At 43.8% G+C, this 26,370-nt stretch overlaps 1 protein-coding gene across 1 annotated transcript in view; it reads left to right on the forward strand.

Annotated features, from left to right (window-relative positions):
• Positions 1-1,689: 1,689 nt before the first annotated feature.
• The window catches only part of LOC138526428 (coagulation factor X-like), a 302,087-nt gene continuing 277,406 nt past the window's right edge, over positions 1,690-26,370 (forward strand). Inside the window, exon 1 of the mRNA XM_069637170.1 lies at positions 1,690-1,837. Coding sequence (XP_069493271.1) covers positions 1,768-1,837 — 70 coding nt within the window. The 5' untranslated portion in view covers positions 1,690-1,767. The remainder of the gene's footprint in view (positions 1,838-26,370) is intronic.

The following is a 26,370-nucleotide window of genomic DNA, read 5'->3' on the forward strand; positions in this document are numbered from 1 at the left end:
GTGTTTGTTTAGAAGAATAAATGGGACACTAATGTTACAAAAAATAACAATATCATCGGTCATTTATCACTATTTTGCCATTTGGTCTTAAATGCTATTCATGTATGAAAGAAAATGGAACATATGCTTTTAAACATGAATTGTAATAAACAATATTACATTATTTATTTATAGCATTGTCTTTCTGTTAGATGGAACCTTTAACATTCCTCATGACATTTCTGATGCCCGATCAATGACAAACTAACATTAAAAATGTTGAGATAATTTTGCACAAAGTACAACTTGCAAGCAGGTGACCACCATCATTAGCACTTACGTGCTGTTGGGACAACTGCATGCGATTTTGCACGTTTACAAAATGGAGTGGAAAATAAAAGAGTAAAAACAGGAGAAATCACTTTTACTCTTACATTTTACACCTTTTTGCCAAAAATGTAAATGCTGTTTACAAACGAAGGTGCTAAATGCAGATGGATTCCACAGGAACGCTAGCATGAAAATAGATGGAAGCTCATGTTGCTTCACTGAGTAATTTGGTGGTGGAGACCTAGTACGTTTGCACTCAGGCTTAGCCAGGTGTCTGCTGCCAAATGTTCATTATTTGCACGGTGGAGTGCAAATGTGCAGGGCAAAAAGTGACATACACTCTGCCGTGCAAAGTGAGTAAACGCTGCCTGCCATGGAAGCAGCATTTAATTTTACTTGTGAACGATGCTTGCTATGCGCGCATGGTACGCAGCGTTCCCAGTTACAAGTAAATGCTGCCTGACATGCAAGCATGTGAGGAAGTCTTTGATTGTAATTGTACATGCTCCCTGCCATGTGAGCATGGCAGACAGCATGTACAATCGATCCCTATGTGGTCTGCCTGCTTTATGCTTGTGTATAAAGCTGGTGGGCCCTCTGGGGATCTCCAACATTTGCACAGAGAGGAGGGGCAGAACGCAACTTGCGTTTCTGCCACCTTCCTTCCTCTCCTCCATACAAATGTTCTATCATTTGTGCTGCCATGGATTTTCAATCCAGCGCAAATGCTGGAGGTCAGTCGGCGTTATGACCCAGAATAAAGCAGTTGGTCCCCCATCAGGATCCATTGTACACGTTGCTTGGCATGCTAGCATGGTAAACAGCGTTCACAAGTAAAATGTAATGCTGCCCGATATGCAAGCATGTTGGACAGCATTTACTTGGAATTGTGAATAAGCAGCGTTCACTCACTTTGCAGGCAGAGTGCAACAGTGCAGGGGAAAACAGAGGTATACAATTTGGCGACGGACCTGGCTGTACCTAAGTGCATACGTGAAGATCCCCGACAACAAATTACATTTTAAAGTAAATTGTGCTCCTTTGTGTTCTGAGAGGGTGTCCGTGAGGGAGTTTTACATCAAATGTATTTAAGGACTGTGACGAGGAAGGACATCAGGCGGCAATGCAATAAATACCAATGAGTGACCGTTGTGTAAATGCTGTCCTGTGCACCTTTCATAGCACATTATTCCTGGCTTCAGAATTCAGACAACATCGTCCACAAAGTCAATGAACTTATGTTTCAGAGTGTATTTGCTGAAGCAGACTGGCTGGGCAAAATTACAGGAACAAAAAAGTAAACATGTTGCGTAAAATCCCGGAAGTGGGCTTTTCTGATCCAGATAGGTCACTGTTTAGTTCCCTCTGCCCTTCATTAAAGCAAAGTTGTGCTGGTTCCCCACCCGTCCACACTGCTTTCCCGAAAGACAACTATATTTTAGTTGCGAGAAAGGCACAATGGTCTGTCCTGGGAGGGCAATCACTCTCCTCGCTTTATATGCGGTCTTCCTCCACGCGGAAGGGAATGGTAAGATTACTTCTCCGGCTCTTCGCCTCTTCATAGAACGGGCAATGGTGTTTTTGTTAATGTTGCCTTCACCTCTTAGACCTGTACTCTACCCACTGCTAAGGTGAGTACCTCAAATAGTACCTGTTGCATAGACCTTCCTATAAGAGTTTTGCAGTTTCACAGTGCTGTAAATAACAGGAACTACTGTGAACAAATGTCCCACCTGCAAGGCCAATACCAATGTAGTATCCATCCAATTTGGTATCTGTTCAGTATTTGTTAAGTGCATCTTTCAACCAAATGGGCAACATAGGGCTAGGCTGCAGAAGGTGGTAGCTTGTTGCACAGCATTATTGTGCGCGGGTCTGCCGAAGATGGTAAGTTGTTGCACAATATCATTGTGCGCTGGGCAGTAGCACAGGTAGCTAAGTACACATGCAGTCCAGTGAGTCGGCCTGTAGTAGCAGGTAACTGGGTGCACAGCTTTATTGTGTGCTGGGCTGTAGCAGCAGGCATCATCCAGTAGGGTAAACCGCATATTTGTGCAAGGCTGGGAAAAGGGTATTTTTTAAGATGTTTCCCAAAAGATTGAAATAAGTCACGTTGTTCCATTGGAGCAGTAGCTAGCTTTTATCTCCCCGGGCTATCTGCCCGCCTGCAGATTGCTTTACATGTCAGATAAATATTCCAGACTCACCGTTTAGGCACTCATATAGTGAGGGAACTGAGGGGGGTTTACTGATTCACTAAGCTGATTTGGGAGATTTACAATACAGTTCTGGCGGAGTGGGACTGCGAGTGTTGCAGTCTGTGCAGGCGGAATATAGTCTTTCTGTTGTTTCCTTTGACAGAGAGGTGGAGTTTACTCAGAGGATCTCTGACCTACTGCATATAACCTTCTTTTCACCGCGGAGTGGATTGCGGAGTGTACCGCGGAGTGTGACTGCGAGTGTTGCAGTCTGTGCAGACAGAATACAGTCTTTCTGTTGTTTCCTTTGACAGAGAGGTGGAGTTTACCAGAGGATCTCTGACCTATTCCATTTAACCTTCTTTTCACTGTGGAGCGGACCGCATAGTGTGACTGCGAGTGTTGCAGTCTGTGCAGGGTGAAAATAGTCTTTCTGTTGTTTCCCTTGACAGACAAGTGGAGTTTACCCAGAGGATCTCTGACCTACTGCACATAACCGTCTTTTCACCACGTACCGGGCTGCAGAGTGTGACTGCAAGTGTGGCAGTCTGTGCAGTCCGTGCCTGTCGGATGGTGGGTGGTCTCCCAGAAAGAAAAACTATGTGCAGACCTGCTTGAATTTAGTGATTTGTGCTTACTGCTGCATTGTGAACTGATTTTGGTGCTCCTGCAGCGTTGTGCATGGCTTGTACCGCCTGCCTTTAAATGACTATTGACGCGAAGTGAAACACATGGTGTCAAGTTAGCGCTCAGCGAGTTGAAAGAACGGCGGGGAAGGCTCTTGGGACTAATATATATCCCCTAACTTGGTGCATGTGCTGATATTTGCTGGTACCTAAGACAGCAATAGCTGACTGTTTATTACATCCCATTTCTATTTTGCTCTGCTTTGATGGGCAATATCTGAGCCAACCGCATGATCCTTGATAGCTGATAAGTCTAACTGGAAAGCACGAAGGTTACTGTATTTTGCTCTACTACACATTAGCCTTCGGCGCTTGTACACTAGCACTAGGCCTGGGAAAACCCGACGCAAATCCACCAATAACCTGAGCCCTATGTCAAGACTCAGGGTTACAAAGGTGCTGGGAAATTAGATGGGCGTCCTGCCACAGCCATGAAGAACTTGTCTCACTGAGTGAATCTGTGTCTACTAATACCAATGAATTGGGGTGAGGACAAATTACATCCTATTTCAAAGTAAGTAACAGAGAAAGAAAGACTAATACCTCTCTGAAAACGGTCTCTACCGAGTTTGAGAAGCCCCCAGAGGTCATCAGTGAGCCCCTAATAGACGGTGATGTAAATCTAACCTGTGAGGAGGTTGACAACAATTCACTGCTCGAGTTGTGTTATTCTATGTGTCAAGCCAACTCCTGCCCTGTACTGGTACGCCATGATGCTGGCTATAAAAATCTAACGTACTCAAGCACTCAGACTAACGATGTGACTGGTACTAACACAAGGTTGTCGGCATCCGCAAAGATGTTCATGTCAAATTGTACTGTAAATGAGAGCATATTGCAAGTTGCTGCTGACATCCAAAGTGAAGTATCTAACACCCGTTCATTTGTCAAATCTTCAAATGGTTGTGATCAATTAAGCGACGACCCCGCATGGGGGGTGCTTAATTTTGCTATAAAAATTCTGCTGAAACTCTGTTGTTGCATCCTTGAGGATGTAAAGAAGCATGGTATAACACTGGAGCAAATGTTTTTGAAAAATAATCAGGCACAATGTATGAATGATGTAAATGTATTGAATAATCAAGAAATGGATGCTAGCATGTTAAACCTACCCCACAAAACTGTGGGTGTAGAAGGCGCCTCTATCCCAAATGAGCAGTGGAATCACCGCTTAGTTACCCTACCCACACACAAGTACGTGGAAATAAAAAGTCAAAGAAAATAATTAGGAAAAGAAGTGAGTTGAACCCTGACCCTGAACCGGTGGAGTGAGCAGCTACAGAGCCATTAAATTTGACTATTGTAACAGAGATCACACAGTGTCACATGCTAAAAATGCTAAGAAAAAGGTACTATGGAGGAAAAAAAACTGTGCCAACAAAGTGCGGGTATTCTTACTAGTTGGTTTCTCCAAGATAATGAGACAAATGTCTCTTTATCTAAAGATAACAAAATAAACACTGATGTGCTCATAGTCGATCCTGTGAGCATGAATGTGCCATATCCCCCAAGGTGTGGGATTCTAGTGGTATAGGGAGAGGAGGGGGTATTTCTAGTCGAATCACAAGTCAGGCGGTGGCAAAAGACCAAGTCATGGAATAACTCTAGATGCTTGCATTTTGACTATAAAATATGAATCCAAAGTTGGTCAAAAGAAACACACCAACAGACCTAATCTGAGGAATATCTTTGCCAAAATACCCTCTCTTAGAATCTTGCATTTGTGTGATTTTGATTTTATAGCACCTGAACTAGGGAGAGTGGAGGCATGACCAGTGTGCATTGTGTGTTGCGTACGACAGCAGCCTTAATAAGAAATCACTCTGAATCATTGGAGTTTCTGGGATGCGAACTCGATAAACCTTGTATCCTGACATACATGAATGCATGCTGTGATCACTGTAGAAGATTGTCTACAACTAAGCCTTCTGCAAATGTAATTGCCAAAATATCCAATGATGATTTTGAGGATAAAAAAGGTTGGCAATGGTTGAAAAAACGGATCCCTGGGATTGAGCAATCACAAAGGTGATATCTGGATATCATATGTTGGAATACCCATGGGCACTCTCACTTTGTACAAAGAACTCACTCATTTGACATGCTAAACAAATCACCCCTATTTATGCTTCAGGAGACTTGGCTGACGAATCAGTTTTTAATTGATGGATTTAATATACAGCAAGAAAAAAGGTGCAAAAGGTTGTCCATTTGGATGAATTGTGATAGGGGTTAAACAAGAGATCCACTCTGTCATAGTCCAACATTCAGATGCTAGCGATTATGTTCTGGCAGTGGAATTGATATTTAATAGTGGTTCTAATGACCAACGCATGCTTGTTATCAACGTGTATGATCCCCGGGTATATCCTTAACTGATATCATCTTAGAATCAATTGATTCTATTATTTCCAATTGGTACAACAATGTTGACTCAGACATGATATTACTGGGAGTTGATTTTAATGCAAGATGTTGGGAACATTATACAAAGTAGACCTATGTCACCATTGGCCAAGTCAGTATGCTGTTACAGTAATCCGCCAATGCCAAAGGCATGCAGTGGTTGTGTTTTTTAAAATGGTGGAATATGACAGTATTGAATGAATGCACACCTGGTGACACTCTGGGTCAAACAATGTGGAAATGTGGACACAAAGGGGTCAACATAGACTATTTATGTGGTAACTCAAAATTGATTAACATCACTATAAGCTTATGTATTAATACAAATATATTTAGTGATCATGCCACTTTCTGTCTGTGCTTAGAATTTTATTTTCCCGGGAATCGACAATATACCATTAGTAATTTGGAGGCCAATCAGGAAGGTAACCGGGTGGTTTGGTCTGATCGTAATGTTGATAAGATATGTAAAAAAGTGAACAATTACGGTGGATGATTGCCTGAGTTTACACACTGGAAATGAGATAGAATCTTGGCTGACCAAAGTGGTTTGTGAAAATACTAAACGCAGAAGGAATATCCAAGTGTTACCTTTAAAAAGTCATGCACGTCCATTCAGTATTGAAATTCAGAGACAAAAGCGACTGCTGAGAATTGGCATTCGTAAATTAAAGAAGGAGGATTTGCCAAATTTGAATCCCCACTAAAATACGTAATTTGAAGAACCAATATAAAAACTGGTTAAAACAAAGAAAATGTTCCAGCTTGACGCCTCATTGGCAAAAAAGTGATAAGAGCCCTCAACAAAAAATAACACAAAAAAGGTGGGGCATATTCTCAACTTGGCCAGACCTCCAACCAAAAGATCAATAGTTAATCTGATTTCTGAAACTGTCAGGAACTCCTGTATTATGGCTAAAATGAAGGATGGACATCCCACAGACTTGCTTTTTCAGACTCAAAATGTGAAGTGGCCAATGAATTTTGAAATCACAGAACTTATTGCCCATTTAACTAAGATAAACAATTCCCGAGAACCAGGGCTAAATGGTCTTTCTACTGTGATACTCAAGGGTAACAAAGAAACATGGGCAATAGTTATATGATTTATTCCAAAAAATATGTTGGGAAAGACGTATACCTGATTCATGAAAGAAGACCATATACATCCCAGTATTAAAAAATAGAGATCGGTTATTACCGGAAAATAATCGTCTGTTGTCTCTCCTTAACAGTATGGGAAAGGTATTTGCTGTGTTTGTGTTGGTTCATTTGCAGACTTGGGTAACGGAAAATAATACTTTGGACCCATACCAAACGGGATTTCGCAAGGGATCCAGCACCACACACAACATCCGACTGTTAGATGCAGTAATGGCAATGGCCAAAGTGAAAAAGAACCCCTCAGTGTATATTACTTTCATTGATTTCCGCGCTGCGTTTGTTCAACTGAAGCGCATGTTGTTATGGAGGAAACTTCGGACCAATGGCTGTCCTGAATGGATTCTCCAAATATTGGAAGCATTACACACCGGGAACACTGCTCAGATTCGGTTAAATGATAGTGGGTTGCTGTCTGGTAAGGTCCCCATAAATACAGGGGTAAAGCAGGGATGCATCTTGGCGGGCCTGCTGTTCAACCTCTATATAGCCCACCTTCCCTTTAAGATTTCAACATTTGCTACATGCCCCCCTAAAATAGGCCAATGTTCATTTGCAGCAATGCTCTATGCAGATTGCCTCGTATTATGCAACCAGACACTCCTGGGAATGAAAGCCATGTTATCTGCCCTTGCATGTTATGCGTTGGTCTCGCCGGCGTTCGGAGACAGACACTGCCCGCTGCACTCCTCAGGTTCTGAGACTGAGGAAAGAACTGCCCTGCAATTCAGAAGGAAATTTCCTTCTGTCACCAGAGCCATCAGGCATCCCCATTCTAATGGCCACACAACTTTGATTGATTTACAGCAACACGCTGCCCGCTGGCCATGGATTCCAAGCCCAGCCGCTTGTAAACGCACACAGAGGCTCACTGGGAAGCGGTCTGCCCAATTTATACTGGCGAACATGCCATTAAGTGCCACACCTCCAGCATGAACACGGGAGGATCTGAGACACCACATCTCTAGTGGTTATTTATCCATACAACTCCTTTTTAAGCCAGAAGGCGCCCACACTGCGTGCTACCATTGTTAAGATTTAAAATGCATTTAAAGTCACGTGTACTGAGGCAACACCAACGTCAGCAATAGTAGCGTGACTTGTTTCTTGAGCTCTCCTTGAGTCTTTGTGATATTCCCTAGAGTCAGATTTAATGGGCCTGACGAGTTTGAGCACATGACATTGGGAGTCAGTGGTAATACTGTATCAAGTGATCCTCCTGATGAAGACGTTATTCCATTCATATTTTTTCAAAAACGTCGAAACCGGTAGAGAAGAAGATCCGGGGATGGGACTTATCATTTTTTGTTAAATGTACCCACTCCGTGGAATAGAGCACATTTTTGGTCAATGGTTGTGCTGACACACATTTGATGTGGACAAGATGAACTATTCAAGACCATGTGGGGCTAATTTATGTGCTACCACATATGGATTGTACTAAAAAGTTTAGTCAAATAAAAGTTTTTACTGTGAGTGAATGAGGTTGATTGTTTTGAGTTGTAAATGATGGATTGACTGTTGGCGAATGATGGTTGTGTTAGGTTTTTATCACCTGGTGTTTTGTGCTCCTTTGCAATGTTAATGTAATTTAATGTGTGTGTATTAATTAATGATTAATTCCTTTTTGAAAATAATGTATCTTAATAAATACATTTTTGATACCTTTAAAAATAAAATAACCTCTGGACAATTTTTCAGTAGAATGCGTTGGAACATGGCCTGACCATTTATTTAAATAAAAGTAAATCCATGCTGGTAAATGCACGACATATTAAAACACTGCCTCTCAATTCCGTAATGGGGCACATTGAATACAACTATCAGAATCTAAGGTAAACCAAGAGCTGGTCACTTTTAGGACACAAAAAGCCAAACACATCACACATATGGTGCGTAGGTTTATATATCACCATGCTGCATTTTCTTTAGGTGGCATCCTCGACCTCTACAGACAATGGTTTTGTCCAGTAGTTTTATATGGTCTTGAGGCACTAGAGCTGTGTGGCTTTGAATGGCTAAATGAATTGGAGGGGTATTCTTGGTGATATGTATGAATAACGACTTCCCCCCTCGACATCTATACAATATATCCAACTGGAATTGGGGCTACCATCATTGAGCACTATGGCATTAAAACATAGAGGAGAGTTCTTCCTGAAATCTAAAATATTGCCTACTTGCCCGATACTGGGTAAGCTGGGTTCCAACTATTGTCTAACTCATGGTACATGGATGTGGGTTCATGAAGTTGATAATAAGTCTATTCCATAATCTTAACTGGGTACCCAACGTTCAGCGCTGCTCAAACATCAAAACACTGAAAAATGCTTTCAGCCGTCGTTTAAACAAGTGGGATTGGGTTAAGAACTATGACCACTTGCAGAAATGACGAAGCTATAGTCAAACTGTGTTAGTAAGTCACAAGTTTATGAAACCCCAATTCTATCTTCTCTGTTGTCCTGACCCAGAAGTGCAAAGGTTTAGATTGCTACTTCGCACAAACCAACTCCCTATTAGAGCTATATGGGGTGGTCAATGGAAAATATCTAGAGCGGATAGATTCTGCAGAATCTATTGAAATTCCAGAAAATATAGAAACGCCCAGGCATTTGCTGACAGAATGCCCCCAAATTGGGTCACATCTATATGACCACTTTGGGTCATCTCACCCATGAAAATAACTCGAAAAAAACGATTGAGTTCTGGTCGTATTGTTTAAACACAAAATGTGAAGCAACACATATTGCATTATACAAAGTTTGGTGCCTAATAAAGAATAATTTAGGTAACATACAAACAAAGGCCATAATGGATCCCAGTGTAACCTGTAGCAAGTCAATGAGTACTTGGACAACGTTTTTTCTCCCTGTTATGTCATTGTTACAATAGGGGAACTCTTTTGCTCCAGTCTGTTTATGTGTAAGGATACACATTTTAAAGAATTTTATAGAATTTTATATATTTGGCTTTTGCTATGAATTGTGTATGTGTATGTATTTAAGAATGTTCATGTATTTTAATGTATTGTATTGGTAAATCATTTTGGATGTAATTGATAAATGAGATATGAAGAATTGTAATATTAATAGTATGAATTATGTGTGTATTTATTGATTCTGTAAAAGTTAATTTATGAACTAAATACAAATAAATAAATAAAAATACAGTTTTAAGAACTAACTGGAAAACCAAATACTACAACCAGGAGAAAATGAAATGTATGCCATCGTTTGGACTAGTTTGTCGAGAGTTTAAAGCATTTCTGTGATTGCAATTTTTTCAACTTACTTGAAATACAAGAATCTCATTCGTCAGTTCTCAAACGTACTTTTTTAATTATGTTCTATTTGTACTCGTATCCCCTGTGACAAAATGACTACTGCTTAGGAGGAGTACAGGGATGAGAAGAGGCTAACGTGCCAACTAGTGACCCCAATTATAAAGGTGAAACAGGGCCTCTTCAAATACACTACATTAATTTCTTTGGACCTCAACAGGTTAGAACCAGGTTTCCAAGTGCTTCCTGAGGACGTTATCCAGCGTCGAGTTGGCGAGCTAGTCGACTGGGTCTAACACACAGTCCAAGCAGCAATGGCATGTGGCAAAAAGTGATGTCAGGGAAGTGATGTCCGGATCAATGTAGCTCACAAGCAGATTGAGGGGCAACCAGGGTCCAGGGATGGTCCCTGACTTCTGAGTTGCTGGGAGGCAGAGTCCAGGGCCTTGTGGGCAAGGTGAGTTCTTTCGTCTGCCTTTCCCAAACAGGCAGGATCCTGTGTACCAGTGCCTCTGTTGTAGTAGGCCATGTCCGCACAGCTGTTTCACCCCTAAATGTATACATGACGAGGGTAGGGGGACAAGCATTCCTCTTTCTTGTCAGCTTTTGATTTCACCTCTATGACAAAGGACTTTGGAATAGATTGTATCCCCAACACAATACCAGGAGAATTCTTTGTGTATTGAAGTCTAAAGATGAGTTAACCCAGAGAAGGATGCCCTTCCCCCATATAAAGGCAAAATGTAACAGGGAGTCGGTGCAAAGCAAGAATGTTTTCCAGGGTTCCAATCCAAGCTGCTGTAACAAATGTCCTTTGACTTCTGACATCACACCCAGAGTGCTTTATCTGCAGGAAGTGAGGAGGGGCAGAAGTGTAGGGAGCCCAGCAGAATCGGCGGACTTCCCTCTCCTCTGAGCTACTGTAAACCCATCCTTACCCATGTCTAGGGAGAATGGAAGACTTTCCATTATTGACAGGCAAACGTTCTTGGAGAAAGATGTGACAGAATGCCATCTGGTGAAGGTGGAATAGCCTGAATTTATTTTGACTTTTATTAATAAAATGTTACAGGTAATACTGTTTCGGAAAGAGATGTTTGCTAATCTGGCCCCCCTTTCATAATTCCCCCTTCAAAAATTATAGTGCACTCATGTTCCTTGCTCAGATTGTCTCCTGGCACCCCCATCACCAGCCTAAAATGAACTTTGTAATAAAGCTCGATAAATCAACAACTGTAACAAACAACACAAACAAAACGCCACTATCTTCTTCTCCATTTCAGAGATGGATATTTATTAGGCAGATTTAACAATTCGCTGAATGTGTCAACTATATACATTTAATCCAAATACTTGTGATCTCAATAATCTGATAAAGGCTACCCAGTCTTATGTGCACCCACTGCCAGGACCAGAGGAGCAAAATAAACAATTTTGAATAGATTTATTAAACCACAGAATTATTCATGCGCTATGCTTCTAAGTATTTTTTTATTTATTATTTGTATTTGGTTACAAAACCTTTTACAAAATACATTGACATAGCTCCAAAAAAAGAAAATAAAAAAACAGGAAGAAAAAAGATCTTTAAAACTAAAAAATAAAATTGAAATAAACTAAGAGAGGGAAAGAAAAAAGAAAATTAAAAATGCATTGTTGAACTACCAAATTAGTTATAAGAGAATAAAAACCTAAGAAACGAAATTCTAGAGCTGAAGTCTATGCTCCAGATATCAATTATAAAAACGTTCAGATTTGAGAACAGAATAATGAAGGAGAGCCAAGCAGGATATTACAACGGGATTGGCCAAAAAGGAAGAGGGGGGAAAGAATAAATACAACCATCAAATGCAAAATGTTTCAACATTATCAAAAAATGAATAGAAGTAAAATACAGGATTGAAATGGAGAGGAACAGAAGGCTTCCACAATCTGGATCGACTACAGTCTCCAGTTTTGGCTTTTCCCACTGCCCTGGGAGACTAAACCAGAGAGAACCTCGCTGATCCCCAATTAACTGCAGTGGTTTCAGATCACAATGTTGTTTCTTTTCAGGACCTGAACCACTGCAATAGTCAGGGCTCTATCGTGTCCCGAGATCATTCTATCCCAAAACATTTCAGGCAAGAATCTCTCTTCTCCCACTCCAAAACTGGTGAACAAGAGTGATCTAGCTGGCCATGTGCACTCGCACTCTATCAGCAAATGTTTAAGGGATTGTTTGGCCGGATTTTTGCAGACATTAAACAAGATGTTAGTGGCCTCTCCTTGTCACCTTTTATTCAGAACCTCATTGGGAGGCCAAGAACTCTCTTCCAAATCATCCCTTCCAATTTGTTCCTGTCTATGATCCACAAAAAGGGTCTGGCCTCCAACCCATAAAGGATCACTGGAATGACTTTTGCTGAGTAATATTTTACCAGTGGAATAATTGAAAATGTGCAGTATTTTGATAACACTCTTTTCATCTGTGACACCAACTGCACAATTTTACTTTGAACATCCTGCTCTATTTTGCTGAAAGAGGGCGATGCGTAGACCTTATAACCCAGATAGACTAGTTCTTTCACTCTCGGGATGACTTGTCCTGCAAGTTCCCAACGGAGGCCGCCAACTCTTTTGTTCGCATGTCTAAAGATGACGACTTTAGGTTTTAGTGGATTAATCGAGAGCCCATTCTCCATGGCATATTCATCCAACTTATTGAGCAAGCGCTGTAACCCCACTGCTGTGTTGTCCAGCAGGACCACATCATCGGCATAAGCCAGCCAGTGGATCTTACTCCCATTAATTACTGGACTGGCCAAAGCCGATGATTCCAGGAAAATGCCCATGTCCGCTAGATAAAGATTGAAGAAGAGTGGAGCCCCCAGTCAGCCTTGGCGGACCCCTCTCTCCACCCTGATAGATTCAGAGAGATGGCCTTCGTCATCTAAACGCACTCTTATAGTGGTATCCCTGTGCAACTCGACAAGCATAGACAGAATACCCTCTGGAATACCCCACTTCTTAATGTTAGACCAGAGGCGGTCTCTGTTGACTTGATCAAAGGCCTTTGAGAAAGCCACCCATGCCCCATACAGATGGAGTTCTCACTTGTTTCTGGTGTTTTCACTGACAGGTTCAGGGTCAGTCCGTTCAATGCAGAAGAGAGGCCTCTTCTGATCCCTGTTTGGTATTTAGATTGAATTTTCGTAGTCTTCACCCTTTTTTCCAGTACCTCTAGGAGAATCCTCATGAAAAGGATGCTATCGATGTCGAGGAGGGCGATCAGCCAATAGTTGGCTGGTAATAACAGATCGCCCCCCTTGAAGAATGGAATGATTACAGCAGTCTTCCACGAGGAGGGGAACTAATGCTTTCTGAGGATGTCCTCAAAAAGCCAACAGAGAAGTTTGGCCCACAGGGTTATGTTATTCTTCAAAACTTGATAAGTCAACCCGTTCGGGCCAGCAACTTTCGAGGTGGAGGAAGTGGAGATCAAGTCCACCAGAACGTGTTCATCAAATGAAAGGTTACAAGAGTTTTCAAAGTTAATTGTTAAATACTCAATCCACATTGCCTCCCGCAGCAAGTCACACTGAGAATTGCAAGATTGGTCTTCCAGTTGATGGATGACAGACCAAAAATTCCTAGAGTCTTTATCGCTGATTAAATTCAACATCATTTCGCCGTCTTGTTGTAAGCGCAGCATCCTTTTGCCAACTGACCACTGTTTATATTCCTGTCTGAGACTTCTAGCTTGCCTTCTATATTCCTCCAAATTGAGGAATGATTTCTTAAATGTTCTCTGCTGCTGTTTTAGAAGCTCTTTTTCTGCCAAGTTACCTCATCAAACACATGACAGTGCATTCGTTTCTTCCCCCCTCCTCCCAGACTCAGAGGACTAATGGACCAAACAAACTTAACAAAGGTCTCTGGCTGACAGTTTCTTTGCTGGTCATTATCAGGAATATTTAAAAGATTGTTATTCAAGGAGCCACCCTCCCGTCTATATTTTGAAAGGCACAATCTGCCCTTTCTACTCGTGAGGTACTGGACCTGTTGATCTGGTAGGCTGGAGGTTCTGTCCGAGAATGTTAATTCTAGGTGAGAATGGTCACTGCCTCCATCCTCCTTTATACTCAGTGTGACCTTTCTAGTAAAGAGACCTGCTGACATAAAGATGTAATCTATGGTGGATGTGGAATTCCCACGGTGCCAAGTCGCCGATGCCGGGGAGTCCCCGCTATAGACCCATTCGTCATCATCAACCCCCACCCGACCAGAAATTCCACCCAACTTCTGCCCTTATCAGAGATGCTACACCGTCTCGAAATTGCCTCCTCCTTTCTTAAAGGAATACACTGAGATTTCAGGTCCCCCGCAAGAATTATATGCGCGCCCTCATGAGAAAGTTTGATTTTCTCCAACAAAACTGAGAGGGCGCCAAAAAGGCCTGTAATTTGGAACAGGCGGGGTTCCAGTAAATGTTTATAACAATCACCTCCATGATCCGAAACAGAAGCTCTTTCATTTTCCTTGAGGTGAAGGTATTGGGACCCTGCGTGTTCCAACTCACTAGGCGAAATTTAGTCTGTCTAAAGAAGACTGCGACCCCACTCCCAATTTCTGCAGAACTTGCGTCAGAATTTCAGATAACTGTGCAAGAGTGTTATCTTGAGAATTGTCTCTATGTTCTTTTCGACCTCTACCGGATGCCTCAATTCTTGATGTTTCCCTAGGCCCCAGCAATGACCTAGATGGCCTGACTGGAGCCAGATGACATGCCCCACCAATTTCCGAAGGAGCTGTGGGGGATACCAAAAGACCTTGGTCCTCCAGTTCTCTTGTTGCCCCCAAAATGGCATCATGTGCTTTTCGCGATGTTAGACCGACCTCCACCAAGAAGGAATTGTGGCTAATTCGGAACCGAACAGGTAGAGATTGGGCACCCTTTTGAAATGCAACAGAATTGCGCTTCTATACAAAGACTTGTATTTAATGTTCTTGCTACTGACTGTAACAGCAGAGTAAGTATTAGTAGGGTGCTCAAATGGTACACGATGGAGCGACTCCATCTTTGCAATATATAAGCGATCCGGACACGTGTAGGGTATTTCAAGTAACTAGGGTGTCACCAAACCCGTGTCTCACAACTCCTTGTTTCCTCTTGTTTCAGAGTGATAGTTGGAGCGACTGTAATGCTATATCGGGCGGGAAGAGGTGTTTCCTCCCATCAGCAGACCTGAGCAATCCTTTTCTTCACATCAACTACCTCTCCATTAGCCCTTTCTGAAAGGCTTTAACTCCACGCCATCTCCGCAGATTGCCAAAAGGCTGCGGTCAGTCTTATTTTAGGTTAGGGTGCATTGAGGCCATGCAGATCTTTATCGTCTATGCACAAACCCTATTTATTGTTACCACTGTCACCCTATCACTCAGTCTGCCAGTCTCTGGTAACACAATCCTGCCAAGCGCATGAGCCTGGCTTAGCAACATAGAACGTCACTTTTTGGTGGCTCTTTTCAGAGGGATGTGGGCCATACGATTCAGTTAGTCTGCCAATCAAGCTCATTTTACAAAAAGTGGTAGTTGCATGCAGGGTACCGCTAACATTAGTATTGTATACAAAGATCTCTGCAGCCATAAGTAAGTCATTCATAAGTTCCTTTAATTAAGTTACATCCAGAAGGTCCCTTGAGTAAGAGCCCGCCACCCAGGCTACACCTTTCCAACTGTGGCCAGTGCAACACCTAGAGCAGGGTATTCCACATCCATGCATGCAGATTTCACACCTGACATTGCACGCTCTGACATCACCCATACTCAGCATTCAGCCACACAGTCAAGATATAGAAACATGCATACCACACCTCCTTTCTTTCCCAAGCACACTCACAACTAACACATTCCCTTTCTTTCCCAAAACACACACACAAAAGCACAGGCACACCCATACAGGAGCACACAAACCCTCGCACGAGCAACCATACACAACGGGTCACCCTATGAGGTAAGGATTAGGGGCCTATGCAATGCCTGAGGTGTGAATCCTCCAAACCTACACAACCACACTACTCATTGCTCACCCACCTATGCAGTGCTTCAACTACAATACATCCTAACATAACTTGACACATACACCTATGTGGTGGCTCATTAATCATGCATTTACACTTTTCAATGCACACCCAAGGATGTGGTGCTTCAGTATCAACACATCCCAACATGTGCCTTTTTAACGCACACCCCTACGGTGCCTCAATAACAATACATTCATAGAATAACATTGCGCATGCGCATGCTTGCGACGCAATGAGAACAATACATCCCAACACCTAACCGGCCTGCACACTTCGTGGAGCTCCTAGACCAATACACCCATATGATATACTGCGTATGCACATGCTTGTGACGCCACCATGACCATACATCCCAACAGACAACATACGCACCCCGTCATGCTCCTAGACCACTACATCCAAATGCTCAACAAGCACACATACTATGACTGTACCAACATCCACACCCACTACCACTTTCCAACATGGCACACCCAATACACCACAGCCCTGCCCATAACACCTAAGGCTCGTAAACAATCCTAAACATCCTAAATGACAGATTTGCATACCTATTCTAAAAGGCCATCATAATAATACTAAACCTGTTCAAACAAACATCCAGCTCCCCTCCCATAGATGCCATAATACATTCCTGAAGTTGTGATTAAGCATACCCTAAAAGTCCTTGTTACCAGATGCAACGCTACACCTACATATCCTACAAAAAAACCTTTTGACATCTTAGTTTTCCATATGCATATACCTATTGCATAGGCAGAGCATTGGAATAGACCTAACATTCCACCAGCATTCCTTTTCCTTACAAGACCATCTCACGTCCATGTAATTCACGCACATTTCACTTCTTGCCCCACCACGTTGTCGCACAATTCTTTTTTATTAATCAAATCTTAACCTCCTACACCTCTCCGCAACACTAAGTTAACAATCAACAGAAGGCTTTCTTTTCAGGCTCTTTGTAAAAATCTAAAAAGATTATACACAAATAAATAAAAAAATAAAAAAATAGTATGCTCATCACAATTACCTCACAAGGGGAACAAATGTAACATTAATTCAAAACTGTCGATGCTAACCCAATACATGAAACTGACATTTGACTTTGATTTAAGCACTGCTAGATGCCTGGTCTCTCCTCCCGTGCCGCCTCTGCTCTACTGGAGCTATTCCATGTGGGATGTCTGCAAGAGGTTTTGCCTCCCGTCCACAGAAACATGTGTCGCTTTGCAGCTTTCTGCGCCCTGGGCCCTAGTGCTCACCGATGTTATTTTCTATGGTCTCCTGATCAGTCCCACTCATACGCTTCCTGGGTGCATGCCAGAACATCAAGGTTCTTTTCTCTGATTCCTCTTCTGTCAATTTCAGTGTTGGGTATCCACTGATAGAACGCAAATCCCATTACAACGTCATTAGTCTGAAGGCGAAAAAGCTCCGCCTCCTACTCCACGGTAATAACACCCGTCCGTTCCATTTTCCCAACCGGCGCAATAGTCAGGAGTGGACTGGGATCCAAAAGAAGCCCTGGAAATACTTTTAAAAGTGGCCCCATATTACACATTTTGAGGAAGCCCAACCCCTTTTCCATTGACAATGTGGAAATAAAGGCCCATGACGCAGAGGCCCGCCGGGAAATCTCCAGAGGTCCTGTAGGTCAGTCCTCCCCTGGCAATAATGCGGCATCCATCTTCACAGTGCAGGGCTCCCTCTTCCTACATGACCGCAAAGCACATATCGCTCAATTCCTCCTTCCTCACATTTCCACTGCCTGCCTTTCATTTGTAATCAGCGAGTCTCCACTACCAGCTGGACATCAAGGGGTGTACCCTCTGCTAACGGTGGCTCTACTGTCCGTCTCAGTTTTTACCCAATTAGTTACCTTCTACATACTTACAACAGTGGCACACTCACTACAAGCAACTTCTGATGCTGCTCAGTTCATTTAATGCTTCCCTTTTTCTATTTCTGCTGCACCTGGGGCCTAATTCCTCGTTCCCTTTCACTATCTTTACTGTCCTGCATAGCATAGCTCTTTCCATGGGCCACCTTCTATCCTGTAGGCCTCCCAAGGTGGTGGGTCTTCTCTTGGGGGACGGTGGGTCCACAGAGGGCGGCTCCCCACCGCAGCACCCTGTGGTCCAACTTGTCGCCAGTATTATAGACAAAGTTCTCTGGCGGCATAGGTAAGTCATTCATAAGTTTCTTTAATAGAGTGACATCCAGGAAGTCTCTTACACAAGAGGAGGACACACCGTTGCCCACCACCCAGGCTACATCTTTCCAACTGCCTCAAGTGGAACTCCTGGAGCGGGGCGATCTACCTTCATACATACACATTCCACACATGACATCCCCCTCTCTGACGTCACCCATACCCTGCATTCAGTCACACAGAAAAGATTTAGGAACATATACAACAGTTAGAACTTAGGTTCTGTTGGTTCCCCTGAATGCAATTTTCCACGTTCACAAAACGCAGTGGAACACGAAAGAGTAAAAACAGGCAAAAACGACTTTACTCGTTCATATTCTCCATTTTGTGAAAGATGTAAATTCTGCTTGAAATTACGCTTTGCAGGCAGCATTTACCAAGGAATCTTATGGAATCCAGGTTCTTTTAACAGATGCTCAATGCAGGCGGATTCAATAGGAATTCATTTGTTTAACGGCTGCATGAAAATGTCTTGAAAGTCTAACACAAGGTGCTTTTGCAGGGGGACTGGGAATGCGCAGAAACAAACACATTTCCTCTCCCACCTGCCACTCGGCCTGCTAAAGATTTGAAAATGCCCTGGAGTGGTAAAACAATTGTAAAGCCTTTGAAACCTTTTTTACACTTAGTTTCCCACACCGTGACTTTTAAAATGAGCCTGCCTGTATGTTGTGGGACATTGGGGGGAAGAGCCCCTATGGCATTCCAATGGGGAATCCACAGTCCTGAGCCATGTTTGAATTAATCCCTTCCCTGAAACAGACTCGCTTCAGTCTCCAGGTATCTTCTTCATCTTTGGAGTATGCCAACCCCTCCCTCCTGCTTCTCTAACAGTTCTGGGTCTCTATTGACTCCTTAGTCCTCTGCACCCCTTCTTCCCTGACCTGAACCTTCTCCCTGACATCCCCATTGTTATGCTGGGGCACTTTAACCTTCCCAAGCACTCCACAGCCACCTACCTTGAACATCATTAACTCTGCTACACACACTTTCTACAACCTGCCAAGATAATCCCCCACGTGCACCTACTACCATAAACGCGCTGCGTGGCTCTCCCGGCACAACTCCTCCCTTTTCAAGTTCCATCTCCTAGTCTAAAAATCTATCAGTGGTCTTGTTCCTCAGTACCGGGTTGACTGTCCCACTCTCTACTCACCATCTCGTTTTCTCCACTCCTCCTCTGCACTGAACCTTACTGTTCCATTCCCCAACCTCCTACCCCACAGGCCTCTTCTCGCTGCCACTCGTTCTCCTGAGATGCCCCACTTCATTGGAACCCACTACCCATCACAATTAAAGCCAAACCAACTGTGGATAGCCTCAAAGATTGGCTTAAACTTCACTTTCTAAAGAGGGAGCTCCTCTTCCCCCTCCCTCCGTCCTCCATACCTGAGTTTAATACTGTAATCTGGTGTATTTGTACAGTACTGCCCTTTCCCGTTCGACTCACTTGCTCTCCTTAGGTTAATCTTAGCTTCAGAAATCACTGGGGTTTTTTTTGTCCGTGGTCTACGTCCCACTTTGTTTTCATCCTCATAAACTGGCTCACTGCTTGTTCACATCGTTATGCTATTGTACATGCATCTGGGGAATGCCTCTGCTATCTGTAAATGTGTTATACTTAGTCATTTCTGTTTGAAATTGACATCTCTGTTCTTCAAATATAAATACAAATAAAAATGCCTTCTCTCCTCAGTCAGAACATGTCACTTCTTTTCTGGAATGTCTGCCTGTCTGTCATTGATCCTTTCTGCTGTGTCCCAGCAATGGGTCCTCCCAAGTTACACAACTGCACAACCTCACATTGCCCCCAGAGCAAACCGTTACTCACTGTAATGCGAGCAGGCTGTTCAATGAACAAATGTATGATGTCACACTCCCAAATCTCAGCATCAGGTTAACCCCTTGTCAACAGGCAGAGGCTCACATTTATGTTTAGTCTTTTAAAGATAACTCGGACAGATTGTCGCGGAACACAAATACCATGGGGATACACCCTCCTCAGTTGTTTTTTTTGTTTTGAATACCTTGTGCAGTTAGGTATTCGACCTATGCTTTCATTTCAACAGCCGATAACCACAGGCCACCCAGCAAGCAGCCACTGGCAGCAAAGCACCTCCACATTTGGAATACATTTGCCATTGTGCACATTGGCCTTCCTGGCATACTCTGCGTGATAGTAGCTGCATTGAGTTCCCTCATGACAAATTACATGAGATCACCACAGGTATCAACGCAGTATTCGCTGTCATTACTTGTGTACATACATTGTTTCCAATGGTACCACCTTTATCCTCTATATTTCATTCTCCTGTTCTATTTGGCTGGATGTACACTTAGTTTTTGTGTGTGGAAAGGAGAAGTCAACTAACCACACTCACCCACCTCCCACTTGGAAGCCCACTTTGGCATTTTGGCTGCATTACAAAATATTCTTTAAATCATATATATATATATATATATTTTTTTTTAACGCAGTTCGGTTCTAGACCCCTAATTTAATTCAGATGGCCTATAATATCTCCGGCAAATTTCACCATTAAATATGATTATACCTGCAACAAAGCAGCATGCCAGGATGGAAACACAGACTTCGGCATGCAAACATTATTTTCGGATAAAGCGATTTCTGTGATTATTATTATTATATTTTTAAACATAGCGAATGCTCGCTCTAGTGACAGTTCAACTATGGGCATATTTCTTTCCTATCCATCATCATTACCGTTACTTCTACATGTTGTTTTACTGCACATTTTCTAAAACAGAAACTACAATGATCAATACCAGTAAGGTTATGATTGAAATTTGGGGTAACATGTCCGCAACCATTCAGTGCACCACTTGTAAAGATGACAGTTCATCATTGTTTTAAAAGCACCCATGGTCAGGGGAGCCAACCTTTGAAATTAACGACAGGGGGGAGGGGAAGGGGCGTTTTAAGGGAAGTTCCATTGCAAGTATAGGAACATTTTGCTTTTCCCAGGGAGGTGCCCGGGCCTCGCGCACCCGCGTACTCAGCGCCCCTGCCAAGGGTGGCCATCATAAGGGATTGGATGGGGCTTTAAGGTGTCCTTTCCACTGGTTTCCTTCACAGAGGCCTCTGTCTTTCAGCTATCCCTGTTAGTACCAACGTTCTTGGCATAATGATCGCAGATTTCTCCGCCCACCTTCCAGTGGCGCATTATGTAGGAAACCATTTTTTTCAAGCTGGAGCTTGGACAATGCCTTTGCAGAGTTTTCCGCCTCCCAAACGTCGACTCCTCACTGTTCGCCTATACTTTCCTTTCCCTCTCGAAATGTGCATGGTCCACATAGGCCCCACAGCACTAGAACATGCCAGCAAACACATCTCACCTTCCGGATGAGACGAACCATTTACCCCTGTTGCTCATTTGTATGCTAAAACCTAAGTTCACCCCATCAAGATTTTCCCTGGTCTGTTTCAAGGCCTTCTGTGATGCCACTGATCAACCATGCCTGGGTCCGGAAAAAGTCCTCCTTTCGAATATGCTCTTTTTCTTTCCCGCCTTGGGGTAGTACTGCAGAATAGAAGTATGGGTAAACAACCTCCAGTATCCACGGTCCTTCTTTGGGTGATTTGGAATGGGGTTGATGTAGTGGCTCTCTGTGTTCACATGGGAGTCCAGATGGTGGTTGTTTTCCACCCAGGTGGTGGTCAGAAATTTGCCAATGGTAAAATAATGGGTTTAAGCATATAGGCTGGCAAATGCAATGGGTTGGATGGAAATAAAGGCTTGCTGTTCACACTGGCAATCCAGGTCAAACGTTGATCAGCCCAGTATTCCACACATTCTGGACCAGGCAAGGAATGATAGTCCTCACCTCAATGTTGGGTGATGGTGCATTGGCACACCGGGCGCGGCCACTCGGATTCAAAGTCACCAGACCCATGAAAAGAGTGACAGTGGCTGCCTTTGCCTCCACCTACTCTTTGCCTCCTACTCCTGCGGCTGACTCCCACCCTGACACAGCCCTCGCTAACTTCAGTCGCTCTATCTCCAACACCCTTGACATTCTTGCCCCTGTCATGAGGGACCGACTGAAGACTTCCAAAAAGTGCAACTCTTGGTACTAACTCTGATCTGGCTACCCTTAAACGTTAGTATAGGGCAACTGAACTGAAATGGAATGCATCAGGTCGACCCTCTGACAAACTGGCCTGCCGCCTCCTTCAAAGGCAATATCGACTCTGCATCAGCGGCAAGAACAGAGTCTTTATTCGAGCCTGCATCTCCACGGCATCAAACAACACGGCCAAACTTTTCAAAATCCGTAAGGAAATGGCCAATCCTTCAGCAGCCTCCTCTTTTGTCACACTGACCCAGGACCTTTGCTCAGCCCTGGATGCACACTTCACAGCAAAAACCCATGACATCCTTTCCTCTCTCGCTTCCACACCACATCACACACCAACACCCCTGGAGCCTCCCTTGGCTCCTCCACCACTTCTCCTCTTTTCTCTCACTCCCATCACACCTGATGAGTTCGCCAGACAAGTCCGGTCTATGAAGGCCTCATCCAAACAGGTGGACCCCTGTCGCTCCAAAACTATTAAAGACAACATTGACTCTCTCGCTCCATCCTTGGCTGACGTCTGCAATCTCTCTTTTGCCACTGGAGTTTCCCCAACTTCTCTTAAGCACTTCCTTGTGCACCCTCTGCTTAAGAAACCCTCTATCGACACCTCCATTCCGGCAAACTACCGCCCCATCTCTATCACCCCTTTCCAGGGCAAACTCCTGGAGAAATTGGCTATCTGATGACTCGTGCGCATCGCACTGTTGCACCCACTGATCCCATTCCATCGGTCCTTATCTCTAAGGTCTATCCCTCTCTCCAATCTTATCTCTCATCTTTCTTTAATATTTGTCTTCTAACCTCAATTTTTCACTCCTTCTTCAAACACGCTTCTATCATTCCTATTCTAAAGAAACCTTCGGCTGACCCCTCTCTTGTTTCTAACTTTTGCCCCATTTCTCTTCTTCCGTATCTATCTAAGTTGCTTGAATGCCTTTTGTGTCTACACGTCTCCTCATTTGTCTCTAATAACTCTATTCTCCCCCGTTTTCCATCTGGTTTCCATCCTATGCACTCAACGGAAACCGCTCTTCTATCAGTCCTAAACTTGTTACATATGAAGCGTTCCTCCAAGCACTCTTCCATTCTTATTCTATTAGACCTTTCTACTGCCTTTTGCACTGTTGATCATTCACTCTTGCTAGCCTCCTTTCCATCCATTGATTTTGCCAGTTTTGTTCTCTCCGGGTTCAAATCTTACTTGTCTCAACTGACATTTTCTGTTGCTTGGGGTGGGACAACTTTGGACTCCCATTCTCTTGCTCATGGTGTCCCACAAGGATCAGTTCTGGCACCTTTTCTCTTCTCTCTCTATACTTCCCCTCTGGCTAAAGTGATCTCCGCTTATGGCCTGTCTCACCACTTCTATGCTGACGACACCCAGCTTTTTCTTTCTTTCTCCTCCTTTTCATCTGACATTCATACTCAGCTGTTTTCATGCTTATCGGCCATCAAATCATGGATGTCCTTCCACTACCTCACACTTAATACTACAAGACCTGAAGTACTCGTTTTCCCTTCTACTACCATTCCCTCCTTCATTTATCTCATTTCCCCTTCTCAACTTTCCATTGTATCTACTGCCTGCAATCTGGGACTCTACTTTGGCTCTGCCCTATCATTTAAACATCACATTTCTATCTCTTCCTGTGCCTGTTGCTGTCATCTGTTTAATATTTGCAAAGTCCGCTCTTTCTTAACTTTTGATGCAACCAGGCTACCTAAATCTTCACACATTTTTTCATGTCTCTTCTACTGTTCCACTACACTTTTTAGTCTCCCAACCTCTCGACTTGGTCCGCTAAAATCTGTTTTCAATGCTGCTATTCGGGTACTCTTCCGTTTCACCCCAGGTGATTCTATATCCTCTGCTCTTCTCACTGTTGGCTGGCTTCCTTTTCATGCACAACTCAAATTCAACTTTCTATGCCTGGTTTTCAAATCACTCTACGATCTTGCTCCGGATTACCTCTCCTCACTGGTCTCATTCTACACTCCTCCCCACTCCCTTCATTCTAGCTCTCAGTTTCATCTTGTAGTTCTAGCTCCCCCTGTGCCCAATCACACTTTTGCACATTTGCTCATCTCGCACCTCTGCATTGGAATGTTCTTCCTCTCTCTCTACATTCTATCACCAAATATTCCTTATTCCGCAGATCATTGAAACTTCATCTGACCCAGCAGAGCTGATCTCAGGGTCCTTTTGTCAAGCTCTCATTTGTTTACTATTGTACCATTTTTTATACTGTTGCTATGTTAAGCGCTTTGGATTAAGGCGCTATATAAATCCCCAATAAATACAAATACAAATCTTTCAGCTCACCCTCCACACTGATTCTGCTGGTTGCCTCCACTACTATCAGCCTGGCTTTAGAGCATCCATAGGCATGGAAACTGCTCTTCTGAACACCCGTAAAGACCTGCTCTCAAATTCTGACACTAACAGTCCCTCTATGCTCATTCTTCTTGACCTCTCCTCTGCTTTTGACATGGTGAACCACAACCTCCTGATCGCACATCTCTGTGACACCCTGGGCATCACTGGTCAGGCTCTGGCGTATTTAACCTCCTTCCTGTCTGACCACCCATCCCAGGTGGAACTTGGGTACTTTCTCTCCACTATCACTCTTTCAACCTGGGCTCTAACCTTTCCCCCTGGTTCTTCAATGTCTACATGGCTGCCCCGGCATGTGAGATATCCATTGTCACCTCTAATTTCCAGTGTTATGCGGATGACTCTGCTTCAGGCTACCCTCAGCCACCTCCTCTACCTCGATCATATCTGACTGTCTGTCCGCAATTCGGTCATGGTGTGATGCAAACAACCTCTTCCCTCAATGCCAGTAATACTGACATCACTTGCATTGGGACTCCTGCTCCTGCTTTCCCACTCTCACTCTGGCCGGCCTCCCTTGGCCCTGCGCCGCACCCACATGTGAGGCAAAAAACCTTGGGGTCATCTTCGACTCCACTCTCTCCTTCTCCACCCACATTTCGGACATCTCTAAAAAGTCCAACTATCAGCTGCACCTCCTCAGAGGTACTCTTCCTTTTCTCACCTTCCCCAAGAGGATCATTGTCTCGAGAGCCCTGATTCTCTCAAGACTTGACTACTGCAACAGCCTCCTTCTCAACCTCCCTGCATCTGTTCTGCGCCCTCTGCAACTCATCCAGAACAGAACCACAAAACTTATCCTTGGCCTCAAGCCCAGGGACCGCACATCTCTGGCACTGAAATCCCTCCACTGCTCCCTGTGGCTGCACGGATCAAGTTCAATACCCTCTGCATTGTCCATAAGGCTTTCTGGGGCTTTTGACCCACCTATCTTCACTGATGCCTTCCTAAATACTGTCTCTCCCGAGCCCTCCGCTCATCTACCTCCAACCTTCTGTGAGTGAGCTGGTTCTCTAAGTAGGGATTTGGAGGGAAAGCTTTATCCTCAGCAGGGGCCTCCCTTTGGAATAGCCTCCCTGCCACCCTCCATCTTGAGCCTGATCTCCTTAAGTTTCCAGAAACTCCTCAAGACATTCCTCTTCTCCTCGTCCTTCTCTCTCCCTCTACCCTGCTAACCTCTCTCTATGCTCTATCCATCTCTCCCTCCTTTTCCATACAGCATGCCGACTGGCCACCGGGAGCACCTCAGAATCTCACAGGTCCCCGACACCCTCGCCAGTCCTCCAGCACTTGCCTCAGGGCCTGCACTTGCCTCATTGCTACTGCACTCGGCCAATTACCCATTGAGAATGGCATCTTTCAGCACTTACCCAGTTTCTGACCAACTGGGCACATCTGGCTTCCCCCCGCTCTGCACTGTCCTCCCCCATCCCCTCCCCTGTACCGTCTGTGCACTTGCACAATTTGAATGTACCACGCCTTGAAGATCATTGTCCCCCCTCCTGCATGGTGTTGCCTCTATGCTCTTGGAAAAACTGCAGAATCATCATCAGACCT

This window comes from Ambystoma mexicanum, chromosome 7p (genome assembly GCF_040938575.1).
Source record: "Ambystoma mexicanum isolate Mex_15411 chromosome 7p, UKY_AmexF1_1, whole genome shotgun sequence".
Classification (NCBI taxonomy): Eukaryota; Metazoa; Chordata; class Amphibia; order Caudata; family Ambystomatidae; genus Ambystoma; species Ambystoma mexicanum.